This window comes from Hylobates moloch, unplaced genomic scaffold (genome assembly GCF_009828535.3).
Source record: "Hylobates moloch isolate HMO894 unplaced genomic scaffold, HMol_V3 SCAFFOLD_5, whole genome shotgun sequence".
Lineage (NCBI taxonomy): Eukaryota > Metazoa > Chordata > Mammalia > Primates > Hylobatidae > Hylobates > Hylobates moloch.
Window position 1 is genome coordinate 93,928,119 of NW_026652280.1, and position 19,347 is coordinate 93,947,465.

At 40.5% G+C, this 19,347-nt stretch overlaps 1 protein-coding gene across 1 annotated transcript; it reads left to right on the forward strand.

The window, feature by feature from the left end:
* The first annotated feature begins 729 nt into the window (after positions 1-729).
* ASB14 (ankyrin repeat and SOCS box containing 14) lies at positions 730-18,046 on the forward strand. Its single transcript, XM_032153947.2, has 10 exons — positions 730-913; positions 4,007-4,061; position 4,301; positions 5,144-5,275; positions 5,371-5,529; positions 9,978-10,223; positions 13,221-13,392; positions 14,741-15,284; positions 15,720-15,873; positions 17,635-18,046. The coding sequence occupies exons 1-10, from the start codon at positions 792-794 to the stop codon at positions 17,811-17,813; spliced, it is 1,764 nt and encodes a 587-aa protein (XP_032009838.2). The 5' UTR covers positions 730-791; the 3' UTR covers positions 17,814-18,046.
* Positions 18,047-19,347: the final 1,301 nt, after the last annotated feature.

Genomic DNA, 19,347 nt, shown 5'->3' on the forward strand with positions numbered 1-19,347 from the left:
TGTAAAAAACAAGGAGAATGTGCCAGACTGTCTTATGATGAAGTATTTATAGTAAAGCTATTAATGGAATGGTCACTACAGGGGAGAGGAGATCCTAAATATAAATGAAAATTCTGAGGCTTACATGTGTTAGTCCTTAACAGTGAAAACTTCAGTGCTGTCCTAGAGGATAAAACAAAAGGTAAAAAGTCTTTGAAATGTGACCAAAGGTATTCTATGCTAAAACTGACATTTTTCTTTTAAAACCATTTAGATATTGCCTAGTAAGATACATTTGTTTTTACTACTGCTGTATCTATGTTGTAATTGTGAGAATACATTTGTTCCTATAACATGTTTATTTTTAATGTTTATTAAGTAAAATATTATTTTCAGCATCACACTCACTGTGTGTAGGAAAGATATTATTTTGGATGAGTGCTACAATCACTGTGAAAGACTCACAAGCCAAGTTGAACAGATCAATCAGAGTGTTGTCAGTGTTAGAGTGGCACTAACCGAAGTCTTATTTGAAAGGTGGTTTTTCCTGAATAAGCTTTAAGTCAATGGCTACTCATGGAAACTTCTAATTTTTTGTTGAATCTGTGGCAGTCCAGAAAACTCTTTTAAGTTTACAGAAATTTTTTAGTGAATATTTTGTTTCCTAAATTTTGTATATTTTTCATTTGTTAATCCTACAAATTTTCTAGGTTTCTGAATTTCATTTGTAATTTTAAGCAGCTGATCTCTTCACAACTGGAAAAATACTTTTAATTCACTCTGACTTTAAAGTAAACCTGTCCACGTTTCACATGGATAATTACACCAGCGATGAAGACATAGATGAAGACTTTGACACCCAGCTCATCATTCAACAGAGTTTACAGGATATTTATAAGCCAGGAACAGCACAACATGCACCTAAGGATGAGAGGTAATGGTTTTCTCATTGGCAATATAGTATTAAGTGTTGTATTCAACAGCTGACACTTGTCATTAGCTTAACTCTAGTGTTGTGACAAAAACAGGAGGGTCAGAATCCAAGGAGCTGTCAATTAAATATCTGTAAGATATTATGCCTAACTAGACAGGAATAATCTGGAAATAATTCAGAATTTAATTAGGCAATAAATATCTGAAGGAGGTTAGCAGCAAATCTGGGTGAGGTGATACAGACTGGAAATCAGAAGAAAGAAATAAATGAGGATACGAAGGGCTAGAGAAAAACTAATACATCTTGTCTTTGGGAATTGAAGAAATGCACAAATCCAACCAGGACACATCAAAAGTTAGTTATCTTCAACTTTAGTATGGTAGGTGGGGGTGGGGTCCAGTCTTTGATCTACTCAAATCAAAAGGAGGAACTACATAAACTTGAACAAGGCTTCTGAAAGTGTAGATTCAGAGTTTTGTTGGACAACACTGAAAAAGGACCAGTGGGACCTTGTGTGGGGTGTAAGAAGAGTCGTCCTGGATATGGGCAGTCTGCAGTCAAGCACACCTGCTCACACGCTCTCTGGCCAATCAGCAACCTTGGTCTCCTGAGGCAGTAACCATCATTTTTTCTGGGGTGATAACCCAGTTTACTTGGGATGGTAATCTCTATTTGCCTGCTGGATGTAAAACTAGAAAAATGTCTTTTAACCCCAAGAGATTTCATAACTAGAGACATGATGAAATACATCAAACCTATATAGTATTTTTAAAATGTAACAAACCATGGAGTGATCACTATGTGTCATGTTATTTTAAGCACTTCATAAATACTGACTTTTAAATTCTAATTCTCATTACCTCTCTATGAGGTAGGTCCTATTATTATCCCTATTTAGAGAGGAGGAAAGTGAGGCACAGAAAAGTTAAATAGCTTACCCAAGGTCATAGAATAGTAAGTGAAGAGCCAGGCAGTCTGATTCTAAAGTCTGTGTTCTTAGCCACACACTATTCCTATACTTTTGTATTCAATTTAGGATTTGTTTTTAAAATAATCTTTAAATAGTTAAAGTTTTGTAAAGAAATTAGCCTTATTATATTAACCTTATGATTAAAACCTTAAATTGCATAACTGAGTAACTGACCTTGAACTCATAATTTTAGGTTGAAAGGTATAAGAGAGTTGGGCTAAGGAGAGTATTGAAATGTTTCAGAGAAACTGAAATTGACTGTGGTTATGGATTTACTTGATTAGATTTGCAGGAATTGTATGATACTTAGGCAGGCTTGCTGATTTAGTCAGGTACTTGAAGGAATTAGAAAACTAGAACATACTTGTGACATGTGGAGTAATGGTCCCATCCAAAGATGTCCTAATTTCTGGAACCTTACATGGGGAAAGAGAAGTAAGGCTACAGATGGAATTATGGCTGCTAATCAGCTGACTTTTAGATAGGGGGTGTATTCTGGATTACCCGGGTGGTCCCAGTGTAACACAGGATGTTTAAGTGTGAAAGAGGGAGGCAGGAGAGACAACTTGAAAGATGGCAGTGTTAAAAGGACTAAGCCCAACATTGCTGGATTTGAAGATGGAGGCAAGGAGTCCACAAGCCAAGAAATGTGGGTGGCTTCTAGAAGCTAGAAAAGGCAGAGATAGATTCTCCCCGAGAGCCTCCAGAAGGAACACAGCCCTGCTGACACCTTGATTTTAGTCCAGTGAGGACTGTTTTGGATTTCTGAACTACTGAACTGTAAGATAATAAATTTGTTTTATTATTGTTGTTTTAAGCCACTAAGTGTGTGGTTACTTCTTACAGCAGCTATAGAAAACAAAATACAGTACTAAATCTATGAATGCAGGTTTAAATGTTTAAGATAATTTAATTGACCAAATTGTAAACAGGACAGAGTGTCCGAGGGAATTTATTCTCCTCAAACTGGGTTTGTTAAATAATTAAAGAATGGAAGGTGGCCGGGTGCGGTGGCTCACGCCTGTAATCCCAGCACTTTGGGAGGCTGAGGCGAGCAGATCACGAGGTCAGGAGATCGAGACCATCCTGGCTAACACAGTGAAACCCCGTCTCTACTAAAAATACAAAAAATTAGCTGGCCGTGATGGTGGGCACCTGTAGTCCCAGCTACTCTTCAGTGAGCCAAGATCTTGCCACTGCACTCCAGCCTGGGAGACAGAGCGAGACTCCATCTCAAAAAAAAAAAAAAAAGAAAAAAAAAAAAGAATGGAAGGTGACAATCCTTATTTGCTAGGTTTTAAAATAATATAAGTTTCATAAATTGAGATTTAAAGCCTTAAATAATAAAAACATAACTGCTAATAGTGTTTTCTGAGCACACATTCTGACTGAATATTTTTTAATACACCATTTTTATTTACTATTTTTAAAAATAGTTTCTGCAGCCGGGCGCGGTGGCTCAAGCCTGTAATCCCAGCACTTTGGGAGGCTGAGGCGGGCGGATCACGAGGTCAGGAGATCGAGACCATCCTGGCTAACACGGTGAAACCCTGTCTCTACTAAAAACACAAAAAATTAGCCGGGCGTGTTGGCGGGCGCCTGTATTCCCAGCTACTCGGGAGGCTGAGGCAGGAGAATGGCGTGAACCCAGGAGGTGGAGGTTGCGGTGAGCCGAGATCGTGCCACTGCATTCCAGCCTGGGGGACACAGAAAGACTCCGTCTCAAAAAAAAAAAAATAGTTTCTGCTAGAATCGTTGACATTCTATAATGGCCATCAAATTTTACCATGAGATAGTGTGACATTTCAGTCATACACAGGCTTGATTCAGTTCAGCCAACACTGATTAAGGGCCTACTGCAATCCAGGCTCACATAGTCCTTGCCCTAAGGAAGCTAACAGGCTAATGTGGAAGACAGATAAGCGTTAAGGAGCTTCCCTAGAATTTTGTTAAGGGCCACATTATATTTTATAAATAGAAGTATTTCTATTACGCCTCAGTCACTGCCTCCTATGAAAGCTCATCCCGGATTAACTACTACTACCATTACCCTTTCCTTTTTATTTATATAACAGTTTTTTCTCCTCAGTTTTGGAATTACATATGTATTTTTTTCTATGCAGTTTCCATTCCTTTTTGAGCGCTGACTATAAGAAGATAGTTGAAACAATAGAGAAAGTTAAGTACTCCTCTTCTATCCCCTTTAACTTGTGGTAAGATGTGATGGTGACATTGGCTGGACGCAGTGGCTCACGCCTGTAATCCCAGCACTTTGGGAGGCCAAGGCGGGTGGATTCCCTGAGGTCAGGAGTTCGAGACCAGCCTGGCCAACATGGTGAAACCCCCTGTCTCTACTAAAAATGCAAAAAATTAGCCGGGCATGGTGGCGGGCGCCTGTAATCCCAGCTACTCGGGAGGGTGGGGTAGGAGAATTGCTTGAACCCAGGAGATGGAGGTTGCAGTAAACCGAGATTGTGCCACTGCACTCCAGTCTGGGCAACAGAGCAAGACCCCGTCTCACAAAAAAAAAAAAAAAGGATAGATGTGATGGTGACGGCTGGCAGCATTTCCCCTCGAAGCTCAGGAAGCCTAGAAGCAGGAGCTCTTTGCTTCATTGAGCTGAACACTATGGGGGTCCACAGCTGATTGTCAAGAGTCTGATGTAGGCTTTTCTGGGAGAAAATACTTCAGCTCAATGAAGCAAAGAGCTCCTGGGGCCGGGCGCGGTGGCTCACGCTTGTAATCCCAGCACTTTGGGAGGCCGAGGCGGGCGGATCACGAGGTCAGGAGATCGAGACCATGGTGAAACCCCGTCTCTACTAAAAATACAAAAAATTAGCCGGGCGAGGTGGCGGGCGCCTGTAGTCCCAGCTACTCGGAGAGGCTGAGGCAGGAGAATGGCGTGAACCCGGGAGGTGGAGCTTGCAGTGAGCCGAGATCGCGCCACTGCACTCCAGCCTGGGCGACAGAGCGAGACTCTGTCTCAAAAAAAAAAAAAAAAAAAAAGAGCTCCTGGGTTCCTTCCTAGACAGAGCTGTTTTTTCGTAAGTAACAGGATGCTGGGGGTGTTCACGGGCCCAGGTGTAGAATGCTAGATGACCGGCCATACTGTCTGTCGTATGCCATTTGTCTTTCATAAAAGGTGGTGCTAGAATTCTGTTGTCTTATGCATTAACTTTGGTGGTAGAATTCAGGAAGCAATATGGGCTTCCTTGTAAGTGTGCCAAATGTGAATCTGTTCTCATTTGACTCGTTAATAGGTAAGGAAGATGCATTGTCACACTTAACCAAGTACCATTCCGCATTTGATGAAGCAGATGAGATAGGCTGGATTCCTCTGCATAAGGCTGCAGTGCAATTAAATAAGAAAATTTTGGAAATAACCCTAAGCGGTAAATTCTCTTTGACTCTTCTTGATGCTTCTGAGAGATAAATTTAACATTCATTTATATATCTTAATTTGTGTGGTATGATGAATTTATTTCAGCTTCAGACCCCAGTCTGTGGGAGCAAACCACTCACAATGGTGAAACGCCACTTTTTTTGGCTGTCAGCAGTTGCCTCTTAGAAAATGCCACTTTTCTTCTTCTAAATGGCTGCAATCCAAATGCTAAGAATTTCGAAGGCAATTCTCCTCTTCTTACAGGTAAATGAATACCTTGTTTCTGAAAAAGAGTCTGTGGCACTGAGTCTCCTTCATGCCCCCAGGTTTCAAAGGCAGCTTTTTGTGCATAGTTGCAGCACTGTCACTCTGTTCCCAACTGACCAGACGTGGGTACTGACCCTCCAGAAGCTTTCCATAGGCTGGCCTGTGAGGTGGCCTGATGCAAAACCTCTGCCCAATTAACAGCAGCTCATTTTGCATGGTGCCTTGATCAAGCCAGTTAATTCTGATATAAGAAATCAGAGGGGAGCAGAATTACCTCATGGAGCACGGGTGAAGGGCAGACAGCTGAAACAGAAGAGTTAGTTGAAAACTATTAAGAAGCAGATAGTCAGATCTCTAGATCACTCCTGCCCAACCCCAGCAGAATCCTGGAGGTTTATTCTCTGCCTAGCTTAAACGGAGAGTCTCTGGACCACGGAATTTTAGGTGAGGGTGGGAGTACTAGATTGAAAACACTGGAGGAATTAAGCAAACATAATTGAGACTGCCTAGCCCTCCTCCTAGAAGGCTGGCAGCCAGGCCCTTACCCTCCAGGCTGCCGGGGGTTCTCTGGAGGAATCTGACCAGCCCAAGAAGAAAGAGCTAAAGATAGTGACGTTGGGGCTTTCCCAATAAGTGGCCCAAACATATCAACCTATTGTTAAACCCACAGTCCACAAGCCCCACCCTCTGCTTAAAATTTCCAACCGGCTTTTTAGTCTCCAACTTTTAATTATGAGCAAATAGCTGAAGGCTATCTGAGGAAAATCTTCAACAAACAGAGTTAAGCAACCTTAAGATTATTTAGGAAAAATAAAATTTAAAGGGAAATTGTCATTAACTTCCTCAGAGAAACCATTTTAATAAAAACAAGATGTTAGCAAAATTAGAAAACAAAATATTCTTGAAAATTAAAAATATGAGCAGATATTTTAAAAACCAAAACAATGCTGGAAGATGGGAGTTCAGGAAAGCTTCCAGAAGAAGAAAATAAGAAGTGGAAAATAGGAAAGAAGTGAAAATTAGTTGGATGATCCAAGAGGAGCAACATGTGAATAAGAGGAATGAGAGAACAGACAAGATGGAGGTGGTATATGGCCAATGCAATAAGTCAAGAAAATGATTTCCTAAAATGAAGGACAAGTGTTTCCAGAATAAAGGGCCATACTAAGTGCCAGCTCAATGAACTGTAAAAGACCCAATACCCTCAGCACTTTGCCTCTAGTCTTAGAGCAATGAAAGAACTTTCTGTGGCAAATTATAAATGGTTATTAGCAGAATTCATACTGATTCAGCACCTCAGCAGCTAGCAAGACTCCTCGTACACATTTGATGCCAATAATTAATGAATGAATAGCGAGATGGATAAAGTTAGGTGTTTTAGGATCTTGGGGGTCTAAGTATCCTTCTCTAAATGTGAGTTCACACTATAAATGCAGAAAAGCCAATTGTTAGAGAATTTTGTGTAACAAAAAGTTCTTTAAAATGTAACATGTAGAAATAAATAATTCAAGGATACATGTGAAAATGTTAACAAAGATCATCTCAGAGGTGGAATTAAACTTTTCTACTTACATAGCCTCTTTTAAATTATAATAAAAAATCATAAAAAGATAAAAACAAAAAAAGAGAGAGACAAGTCACTAGGGAAGATTCACAAGTCACTGTGGAAAGAAGTTTCCACAGACTTCCTGAGAGAAAAAAAAGGAATACATAATATACAAAAGATGAAAGTCAGAGTGGTTTCAGACATCTCAATGGTAACTAGAAGCTTGAAGTAATTGGTGGTGAATAATAGTTTTACAGATTCTGAGGAAAAAATACTTCCAACTTAAAATTCTACATTTGCTCCAACTCTCAAATCTGACAGTAGATTAAACACATAAAAGATATTTTCAGACATAGGAAATCTCAAAAACTTTCTTGCTCCCTGCTGTTAGGAAGCTAACAGAGAAAATGTTCTACCAACATTGGAGTAAAGTCGAAAAACAAAAGCTTGGGATCCAGGAAACAGAAGATCCAAGCCAGGTGGGAGGCAAATGAGATCCCTAAGATGAGGGGAATAACGATCTTAGGATGACCAAACATGACCAGGCACTGAGGTCCAGATTGGAACAGGTCAGGAGGCCCTAGGCAGAGGCTTCTTCAAGACCAGTGGGCTAGGAATGACATCTTGACGGGAGATGTAGACAGTTTGGAGAGTTTGGGGTGGAATTAATGATAAGTTGGAAACTAAGCAAATGAAACATAAGACAAGTATTAACTCCAGGGAAAACAAAAAGATGTACAGAAAAGGAAATGTAAATATGGCCTACCTTTGAATGACATACATGAAGGTAAATATTAAATATTTAACAAAAATCATGCTACAAAAATATTAGGATGATGGGATGAGAAATGTGCACATGTGGTGGGGACAGGAGAAAAAAAGTTAAATCCTCATTTTCTATGGTAAGTAGTCATTAAATTATACCAAAACCAAAAATCAACAAGTATCCATACAAGCAGGTTACTTAGAGACACGGGCATGAAGAGCAAAGAATCAGCTAAAGGATCCCTCTGGAAGAGGAAAAAGATTGTAGGGAAAGAGTGATGGACTTCACAGTAATTAGCTCTTTAAGTTCTGTACATGTATAACTTTTATCAAAATAAAAGCTGAAAATTAGGCTGTACCTGGTAGTTCATGCCTGTAATCCCAGCACTTTGGGAGGCCGAGGCCGGTGGATCACCTGAAATCAGGAGTTTGAGACCAGCCTGACCAACATGGTGAAACCCTATCTCTACTAAAAATACAAAAATTAGCAGAGCATGGTGGCAGGCACCTGTAATCCCAGCTACTCGGGAGGCTGAGGCAGGAGAATCGCTTGAACCAGGGAGAAGCGAGGTTGCAGTGAGCCGAGATTGCACCACTGCACTCCAGCCTGGGTGACAGAGCAACACTCTGTCTCAAAAAAAAAAAAAAAGCACTGAAAATTAAAGAGAGACCAACAGAGTACTGCCAAAAATTAGGATTTGGGGTCCCTTCATGGTTTGTCCCAAGATGCTAAGGCTTTGCATTTTATAGAAAAAACACTGAGCAGAAGAGCCTTCTCTGAGAAAGCATGCATAAACCATAAAGTTTCACTGTATAGTGAAAAGAAGTCTAGGTCAGATCTAACCTCTCCAAACCTGTTTCCTTGTCTATAAGATAGTATTTGTCTTGTGCGTAGAAAAATCACATATGTAAAAACCATGAAGCTGTGAAGCCTGTTGTAATGATGGTAGAGCTAGTTTTCCTCTCCTCACTTCAGCCTATCTGGCAGGTCAAATGATTCCATGTCTGTGGCACCTAAACAGCGTGTCCCCATTGATAGGTCATGGAAAATGTTGGGTTAAAAAGTTAAGCAAATACATTGCAAGATTCCTCAGAGACTTCAATATACCAACGTGCAAAGTGAATCTTGAAGAGGGTGATAGAATATACAGTGCTGGCTGAGAGCAGTAGCTCACGCCGGTAATCCCAGCCTTTGGGAGGCTGAGGCAGGAAGATCACTTGAACCCAGGGGTTTAAGACCAGCCTGGGCAACATACCAAGACTGCATCTCTACAGAAATTTTTAAAATTAGCCAGGCATGGTGGCGTATGCCTGTAGACCCAGCTTCTTGGGAGGCTAAGGTAGGAGAATTGACTGAGCCCAGGAGTTCAAGGCTGCAGGGAGCTATGATTGTACCACTGCACTTCAGCCTGGATGACAGAATGAGACCCTAAATATATATATTTACATACGTACACACACACATACACACACACACACACACACACACACATACACAGTGTTCCCAAGCCTTTTATTATTATTTTTTTTAACTACAAAATCATTTTCTTTACATTTCCTTACAGAAACTTAAGGGACTTTCTGCACAACACACTTTGGTGTGTTGCCAAAGTGTGTTAATGCAGAAATGATAGGCCAAAACTATCATTTTCTATGGCTTCAACCACTCCCACCAGACATGCATATTTAAATTGTGTTTTAGTCATTTATTTTCTGGGGTAGATTCTGTTGTTTTTTTTTTAAATTTTTGGCATGTTTCAGAGTCTGGGCTGTCTTTTGTTTGTTTTTTTCTTATTTTAAAGCAGCTACAAACATTTCCAGGACTGTACTGAATAATTAAGTTCCCATTTTCTTGAACAATAAAGGTAAGTGAAAAGTTTACATTTGTGTTTCAACCACATAAGCAATGAATAATTACTCATGGCTTACAGAAAAACATAGTCCATTGATGTAAAACATTCTCAGTATTATTTGACACATGCCTTACTTTACAATCTGTTTCCTAAACACAGAATGTTGGGGTCTGGGAGTGGGTGGGAAGAACTCCTTAAGAAAGCCTGAGGGATACTTGCAGATATGCTACTCTGGTCTTAACTTCCCGTTGAACACGCCCACCACACTTCTCATTTCCCAGCTGTGCTGCGTGACTCCTATGACATGGCTGCCTTGCTGATCAACTACGGAGCAGATGTCAATCTGCGTTGTGCCAACGAGAGGACAGCTCTCCACGAAGCAGCCAAACTGGGCAGAGAGGACATAGTGAAGCTTATGCTGGTTTCTGGGGCACACCCTGACCCACAGAGCACGTATGGATTCACTCCTCTTGCTCTTGCTGCCCAAAGTGGACACACTGAAATCATGGAAATGTTACTGCGGAAAGGCAAGATCTTCTGTTTGGTCAGCACACTAACAAAGGGTAACATGATCCAGGGGTTCTCCTCTTAATGGAGAGCTTCAAAATAATAAAAGTTAACATTTTATTTAAGCCTAATATAAATGTTTGATAAAAATTATGGGTTAATAGTGATTATTGAGAAGCCTAACATAAAGATAGAATTTTTTATTAGGTCTGACATAATTTCCCTTAAGTTACTAGGATGCAGGTTACGTTTACTTAACATTCCCTCACTGTGCTAAGAAGATGATGGTTTTTTAACTTTTTTTTTTTTTTTTTTTTTTTGAGACGGAGTCTCGCTCTGTCACCCAGGCTGGAGTGCAGTGGTGCAATCTCGGCTCACTGCAAGCTCCGCCTCCTGGGTTCATGCCATTCTCCTGCCTCAGCCTCTCCGAGTAGCTGGGACTACAGGCACCCGCCACCACGCCCGGCTAATTTTTTTGTATTTTTTAGTAGAGTCGGGATTTCACCATGGTCTTGATCTCCTGACCTCGTGATCCGCCCGCCTCGGCCTCCCAAAGTGCTGGGATTACAAGCGTGAGCCACCGCGCCCAGCCGGTTTTTTAACTTTTTTGTGGTGTTGTCCTTTTCCAGAATCATACAATCAAACACCCTGCAACATACTCTACACATTACCTCTGCCTAAGTTCAAATCATGAGGCAGTTTAATCTGTTACCAAATGGCTTTAGATGTTAGGAAATTCTTCCTGATGTCTTCTCTTTGGGTCCCAGTTCTTCACTCTAGTAATAACCAAAACTCCAAGAGAAGGGGAAAGCAACTTAAACGTATTGGGTACTGTCTAAGCAACAAGTATTAAACTACCCATGTTGCCTCGTAACCCTTTAAAAACTCTGTGAGGTAAGTATTATCCTCATTTTATACTTGAGGAAAGTGAGGGTCAGCCATGGTACCAGTTGCAGGACTTCCCTTCAAACATGCCCCCTCCCCTATCCCCCTCTCTGTGGCTGTGGTCATTTTGAATCCTGGCTTAACTAGCAGGGACCCTTGGCTCAGAGAACTTTGGCCTTTACTGTCTTTGAGGAGAGCTCATTGATGACACTGTTAGATGACGCAAGGTAGGATCAATCTAAAGCTTTTTTTCAAAAAAGCAAATTTTTACCAAGATTTTTTAAAGTCTCAATAATGGAATTATCTTTATTCTCCTTGTCTAGAAGTATTACTTTGTTCTTTAACAATACACAGTCCTGGTCTCCAGTATTCTAGATGGCAGAGACTCCTATATTTAAGAACAACCTTGTGCTTTTTAGACTATCTAAATCTTTCCTGTCGTATAGGGGAGGCTAGTTTCTAATCAATGGCCATAAGACATTTTAAGTAAGACGTTTTAAATGATCAATATAAGAAATGTCTAAAGTCATTAGCTGGAATAACAAAAGTAAACATTGCAATCTTTCATCTATGAGGAAAGAGTAACCTTTTGTATAGATCATTGATTAAAATACAGAGAAAGAAGCAACAGATGTTAAATCCTTGCAAAGAAACCAGTATCACTTGACCCTCAGTGAGTAAGCATTTCTTTTAAGTGACTCCTTACAAAGTAATTTGCACCAAGTGACACAGATGGTAAATGACAGAGCCAGTATTTCAAGGTACATCTGTCTGATTCCAAATCACATTACTACCCTGCATTGCTAGAGTGGCAATATGGCCTCATAGATATAAGCCCTGGGTCTAGAATACCTGTATATGAATCCTGACTACCTTGCTTACTAGCTGTGCATCTTTGGGGAAGTCACTGAAACTCAATGAGTTTCTTCATCTTTGAAATGAGTATGTTAAGCACCTACTGCTGGGGGTTGTTACAAAGTTTAAAAATTATTATACACATAAAGGAACCAGCACATAGTGGGCACTCAATAAACAGAGGCTTGTTGGACTTCTTAAGGCATTCTTGGAGTGGGGTTCTTGGGCAGCCACTGGACCCTGATGACTCTTATGGAGTCTGTGTTAAATTAAAGTCACTACATCTTTTTTATATGAGCTTCAGAATGCTCTCCGTAACTTTTGTCCATTCAAATGCTACTCTTTCTTCAGAGCACATTTTACTGGGAAGACTTCCACAACTGACCCAAACTCTTTTCTCCTTCCTTCACCTCCCAGCTCCCCTTACAACCCCAGCCCTAGATCTTCTAGACCTTTTGCTTGTACCTGTACTCTTATTATTCACATCACTCACATAACACTTAGCATACACGTGTAAGTTAAGCATTCTTAATCTGAAAATCTGAAATCCAAAATCTTCCAAAATCTGAAATTCTGAACATCAACATGATGCTCAAATTCCTACTGGAGCATTTCAGATTTCAGATTTCTGGATTTGGGACTTGTAAGTATAATGCAACTTGTAATGCAAATATTTTTTTTTAAAAACCCTGAAATCTGAAACACTTCTGGTCCCAAGCATTTTGGATAAGGGATACACTGTACTAATAACTGTACGACAACTTATCTCTTTGGCTATTGGCAGTTCCTAACCTCAATTAAAAACAGTTACAGTGTCTTCTACTATGGTCCCCTACGAACAAGCTAAAACAGAACAAATGCCCTTTTCCACCAAAACAGTATCATTAGATGGCATGGTATTATAGTTCGATAGATTTGTTAGTACCATCCTATATGTGTGTTATGAGTTAAGTGGGCTTTTATAGGCTGGTCTAGAAATAAAAGCAACTTTTATAACAGTATTTCTACTGGAATTTTCAAGTTCCAAACAAACGGACATCAAATTACTTCAAAAACTAACCTACTTATAATTTAGAAACTGCCATTTTTTTCTTCCTCAACTAGTTTATAAGTTACTTGAGAGCAGGAGGTATATATTTCGTTACTTTGATTCTTGGTGCTTTGCTAGAGTGTGTGCTCACTAATGGCTTTTTGGTGACAGTGATATATTTTTAAGATCGCTCAAGAAATACAGTGGAAAATAATTTTTGCATTAACAAGAGTCTTTCTCCTCTTAGGAGCTAATGCTCATGGTCAGGCCTCTGATTCTTCTTCCATCTTACTTGAAGCCGCAAGTGGAGGAAATCCAGATGCTGTGGCTCTCTTGCTGGAGTATGGAGCTGATGCCAACATCCCTAAGAATTCAGGCCACCTGCCCATCCATGTGGCAGCTGACAGGGGCCACTTACTGTTAAGTTCAATTACATTATTGTAAATAATAAAAATAGTAATAGCTACCTTTTATTTTGAGCTGCCTCTAGGAACTTTATAATCTTTAATCACTGATCCCACAATCTAAACATACTGGTTTTTTTTTTTTTTTTGAGATGCAGTCTCCCTCTGTCACCAGATGCTGGGTCTGAACCATAGACTGTGGCCAAGTGACAGATGAAAGGAGTACTTAGACATAGGTATCCAGTGAAAGAGTGGGCTAGAGGACCAGGCTGCTCAAAGAAAGAGTTGTAGTAGCCACGGCCCTGACAAGCTGGTGCTTCAGGCATTTATTTAGTACAGATTTAATGACAAAGGCTTTGAGTCAGCACATCTTGTAATTAACACGGTTCCCCCCCAACCCCCACCACCAGAGCAGTCCTACATGTGGATGATGAAAGGCAAGTTCCGAGGCCTAAGTAGACTAACATATCTAGATCAATTCCCTTACACTTCCTTGTTACCTACTCTGAGATAATTCAGCGGCCTTCAGCCAAATCCTTTCCTGAAGCTTTTGCAAAACCTCCCGGCCTTCCAAGAAAGTTTGCTTCTATAATTTTTATAATTTTTCCCACCACATTGACTGAACTCCTGCAGCCAGGCTGGAGTGCAGTGGCATGATCTTGGCTCACTGCAACCTCCACCTCCCGGGTTCAAGCAATTCTCCTGCCTCAGCCTCCTGAGTAGCTGGGACTACAGGTGGGCACCACCACACCAGCTAATTTTTGTATTTTTAGTAGAGACGGGGTTTCACCATGTTGGCCAGGATGGTCTCGATCTCTTGACCTCGTGATCCACCCACCTCGGCCTCCCAAAGTGCTGGGAGGCTTGAGCCACCGCACCCAGCCCTAAACATACCTTTTAAAGATGAGAGAAACTCTTAGGAGAATTGCTTGAACCCGGGAGGCAGAGGTTGCAGTGAGCCAAGATCGTGCCACTGCACTCCAGCTTGGGCAACAAGAGGAAACTCCGTCTCAAAAAAAAAAAAAAAAAAGAAACTCTTGACCAACTAGGAAGAACTAGAAATGGCTGTTTAACCAGGCATCCTCTGAAGCCACTAAAGAGATATAAAACTTTTTTCAGGTACTTAGACAATATGGGAAGCCTCAGGTCTCTGGGCTAATTCTGAATTTTATAGCTTAGACGGTAATTCCATTCAATTTTACTTGGTATCTGAGCTTCTGGATGAAAGAATTATGCTTTTTTTTTGGTTGCGGGTTCTAAATACCCCCTGAATATTGATACTATCTAGTATTACTATAAAACAATAATAAACAAGTTAGTGCTACATCTTAATGTTGAAATGCATTTTGAAATTCTTTCTCAGAGCTCTAAAGATACTGATTCCAGTTACAGATCTTGCTGCCATTAAGCAGAGTGGGATCAGTCCAGTTCACTGCGCAGCAGCAGGAGCACATCCTCAGTGCCTGGAACTCCTCATCCAGGCTGGATTTGATGTGAACTTCATGCTGGATCAGAGAATTAACAAACACTACGATGACCACAGGAAGTCAGCTTTGTATTTTGCTGTATCAAACTGTGACCTCTCTTCAGTCAAGCTGCTTCTGAGTGCTGGAGCTCTGCCTAATCAAGACCCAGTTAACTGCCTCCAGATAGCCCTCAGGATGGGCAACTATGAGCTGATCAGTCTGCTGCTAAGGCATGGGGCCAATGTCAATTACTTCTGCAGAGTTAACCCTTTACATTTTCCATCAGCACTGCAATACACTCTGAAAGATGAAGTCATGCTCAGGATGCTGCTGAACTATGGGTATGACACAGAGCGATGTTTTGATTGCCCACATGGAGACAAAGTCCATCCTTCCTATACTGTTGAAGGCTGGACATCTACAGTTATCAAAGATACTAAGGTAAGTCCACAGTATTGGCTGTATTCCCTTACAGTCATTATTTGTGGCCCTGGAACTATGGCAATAAATAGATTACATCCATTCTCTCCAAGAGCTTGGTTAAAGAGATCCTAGTATAATAATTATGATAAAATAAACACAACAGTAGATATAAAAGGAACAAAAACAGTACAGAGGTAAAAGTGATTTAACTCTGCCTAGCAGTGTGAGGAAGTTTCATAAATGAAGCAACTGATTAAATGATTTATTTTGATCATATTTCTGATGAAAAAAGAATCAGAACAATTACAGTTGACCACTACCATCCCTTCCTGTTTTTGAGACATTTTTCCCTCTTGGCTTTCATTACACCACATCTCCTTTGACTACTATGCTAAACCATAGATACTTTGTGTTTTCCATTTACTTTCCTAATTCTGACTTTGTTTCCCTCAGTTCTGTGAAGTAATAACTTTGTCATGGCTGCAACATCTCTCTGGAAAGGTTGTTCGAGTGATGCTTGATTATGTTGATCAAGTTCGGATCTGTTCAAAGTTGAAAGCTGTGCTCCAAAAACAGGGGATCTGGTCAGAAATACATTTTATCTTAAGTAAGTATCCTTCTCGTAGAATGACTTTTTATTATTTATTATTTTATTTTATTATTATACTTTAGGTTTTAGGGTACATGTGCACAATGTGCAGGTTTGTTACATTATGTATCCATGTGCCGTGTTGGTTTGCTGCACCCATTAACTCGTCATTTAGCATTAGGTATATCTCCTAATGCTGTCCCTCCCCCTCCCCCCACCCCAAAACAGTCCCCGGAGTGTGATGTTCCCCTTCCTGTGTCCATGAGTTCTCATTGTTCAATTCCCACCTATGAGTGAGAACATGCCGTGTGTGGTTTTTTGTCCTTGTGATAGTTTACTGAGAATGATGTTTTCCAGTTTCATCCATGTCCCTACAAAGGACATGAACTCATCATTTTTTATGGCTGCATAGTATTCCATGGTGTATATGTGCCACATTTTCTTAATCCAGTCTATCGTTGTTGGACATTTGGGCTGGTTCCAAGTCTTTGCTATTGTGAATAGTGCCGCAACAAACATACGTGTGCATGTGTCTTTATAGCAGCATGATTTATAGTCCTTTGGGTATATACCCAGTAATGGGATGGCTGGGTCAAATGGTATTTCTAGTTCTAAATCCCTGAGGAATCGCCACACTGACTTCCACAATGGTTGTGAACTAGTTTACAGTCCCACCAACAGTGTAAAAGTGTTCCTATTTCTCCACATCCTCTCCAGCACCTGTTGTTTCCTGACTTCTTAATGATCGCCACGTAGAATGACTTTTTACAAAAATACTAATTATATTCTTATTTGGTTGTTTTAGAATTAGAACACCCTTCTCTTCTGGTTAAAAGCTCGACTTAAACCAGAAAAATACTATTCCTATCTTAAAAAATGTTACTGACTACACTTAATTTGTATTTATTACCTTTTCCGAGGAGATAAAATCTGTTAGGTAACTACTTACTATATAGGTAGGTAATACTTTCATCCCAATCCACCTAAACCATGGAAACAAAAGAACACCATGGACACAAGAATGAAAAGCTATTATATGGCAATAAAAACAAGGATGAGAAAAAGCTAAGAGCCATGTCTGTAGAGGGAATCAAAATGACCTTCTTCAAAGCAAATTATTTCAAAGTAGCACGTAAGACAAATTAATAATTTATTTCATGTTATTTCCCCTTCGGTGGTAATCTTCAGTTTCTACCCTGTCCCTGAGGTGGCTAAAACACACAGATTTTTTTTTTTTTTTTTTTGATACAGAGTCTCACTGTGTCAACCAGGCTGGAGTGCAGTGGTGCAATCACAGCTCACTGCAACCTCCGCCTCCTGGGTTCAAGCGATTCTCCTGCCTCAGTCTCACGAGTAGCTGAGATTACAGGTGTGCAGTCACCACGCCCAGCTGATTTTTGTATTTTTAATAGAGACGGGGTTTCACCATGTTGGCCAGGCTGGTCTTGAACTCCTGGCCTCAAGTGATCCACCTGCCTCAGCCTCCCAGAGTGCTGGGAAACAGGCATGAGCCACCCCGCCTGGCCACATGCAGATTTAAGAACTTCAGATCTCACAGGCCAGATCCATGATTGATGCCAGTCTTTGGATTCTAACTTGACATGGCTCTGGAACCATATCTACAACAAGGATTGCAATAAGAACTGAAAAACTGTTTCCCTATTGACTTTGCCATTTAGTAACAGCAAATGAAATGCCATCAAATATATTTGCTAACAAAACCCTAAGATACTAAAAAAAGTTCTTTTTCTCTTTGGATAATGTGCCTTTTCTTTTTAGCAAACCCTCGCTCCCTAAAACACTTGTGCCGCCTAAAGATCCGGAAATGCATGGGACGGTTACATTTGCGCTGCCCTGTCTTCATGTCATTTCTTCCATTACCCAATCGTCTAAAAGCATATGTCCTTTACAAAGAATACGACCTTTATGGACAAGGAATTTTTACAGGAACCTGGTAATCAAACCATTCTAATGGAAAAGGTACAATTTTGCAGCTGTATTCCTTAAAGTTTCACTTATGTATGATTCATATTTTTTGCTTTACCCACCAACTAAAATCTCAATGCAGTCTAAGTCCTTTAAAAAGTAGCTCTGCTTGGGAGGCTGAGGCAGGAGGACTGCTTCACCTTGGAGGTCAAGGCTGCAGTGAGCTGTGATCACGCCACTGCACTCCAGCCTAGGTGACCAGAGTAAGACCCCATCTCTAAAAGAAAAAAAAAATTTTTTTAAGTAGCTTTGAACATAGCCTCTCAACATATAAATGACTAGCATTCTCAAGGCAGTTAAAAAAAAATAAAACCCAAATAGTAAAAATTTCAATTAACTGAAATACACCAGTTTTAATTAAGTGTATAAATCCAATGTCTATGTGCTCAAAATAATAGATGCCACTTCTGACAAGTCAAGACAACTCACTGCAGTATCTTTTTTATGGAGAAGTATATATATAATACAGGAGTCTCCCTTATCTTCAGAGGATACGTTCCAAGACCCTCAGTGGATGCCTGAAACCGGGGTTAGTACAGAACCCTATACATACTGTATTTTTTCCTACACAGTTATGTATCATACAATGTTTCAGTCATCATTGGACTACATATGTAATGGTGGTCCCATAAGATTATAGTGCTTATTTTTACTGTACCTTTTCCATGTTTAAATATATATTTACTATATGTTATAATTGCCTATTCAGTACAGTAACATGCTGTACAGGCTTGTAGCCCGGGAGCAATAGGCTATATAACACATGGCCTAGTGTGTAGTATACCATCCCATCTAGGTTTGTATAAGTGATTCTATGTTTGCACAATGACAAAATCACCTAACAACACATCTCTCAGTAGGTATCCACATCTTTAAGCCAGTTGTTAAGCAACATATAACTGTACACGCATGCCCTACAGTGTGGATACACTGGACAGAGGGATGATTCAGGTCCCAGGTGGGACAAGGCAGGATGATGAGAAACTTCATCATGTTACTCAGAATGGTGTGCAATTTAAAACTCATAAACTATTTATTTCTGAGATTTTCATTTTAATACTTTTTTTTTTTTTTTTTTTTTTTTTTTTTTTTTTTTTTTTGTGAGACGGAGTCTCGCTCTGTCACCCAGGCTGGAGTGCAGTGGCGCAATCTCGGCTCACTGCAAGCTCCGCCTCCCGGGTTCACGCCATTCTCCTGCCTCAGCCTCTCCGAGTAGCTGGGACTACAGGCGCCCGCCACCACGCCCGGCTAATTTTTTGTATTTTTAGTAGAGACGGGGTTTCACCGTGGTCTCGATCTCCTGACCTTGTGATCCGCCCGCCTCGGCCTCCCAAAGTGCTGGGATTACAAGCGTGAGCCACCGCGCCCGGCCTAATACTTTTTTTTTTTTTGAGATGGAGTCTTGTCCTGTCACCCAGGCTGGACTGCAGTGGCATGATCTCAGCTCACTGCAACCTCTGCCTCCCGGGTTCAAGCGATTCTTGTGCCTCAGCCTCCCAAGTAGCT

Excerpts from the sequence above, each read along its gene's own strand:
- ASB14 (XM_032153947.2), top strand. The coding sequence starts at position 792 with ATGGATAATTACACCAGCGATGAAGACATAGATGAAGACTTTGACACC. Across the intron at positions 15,285-15,719 it reads CAGTTATCAAAGATACTAAG|TTCTGTGAAGTAATAACTTT; the intron begins GTAAGTCCACAG and ends TGTTTCCCTCAG. Across the intron at positions 15,874-17,634 it reads AGAAATACATTTTATCTTAA|CAAACCCTCGCTCCCTAAAA; the intron begins GTAAGTATCCTT and ends TTTTCTTTTTAG.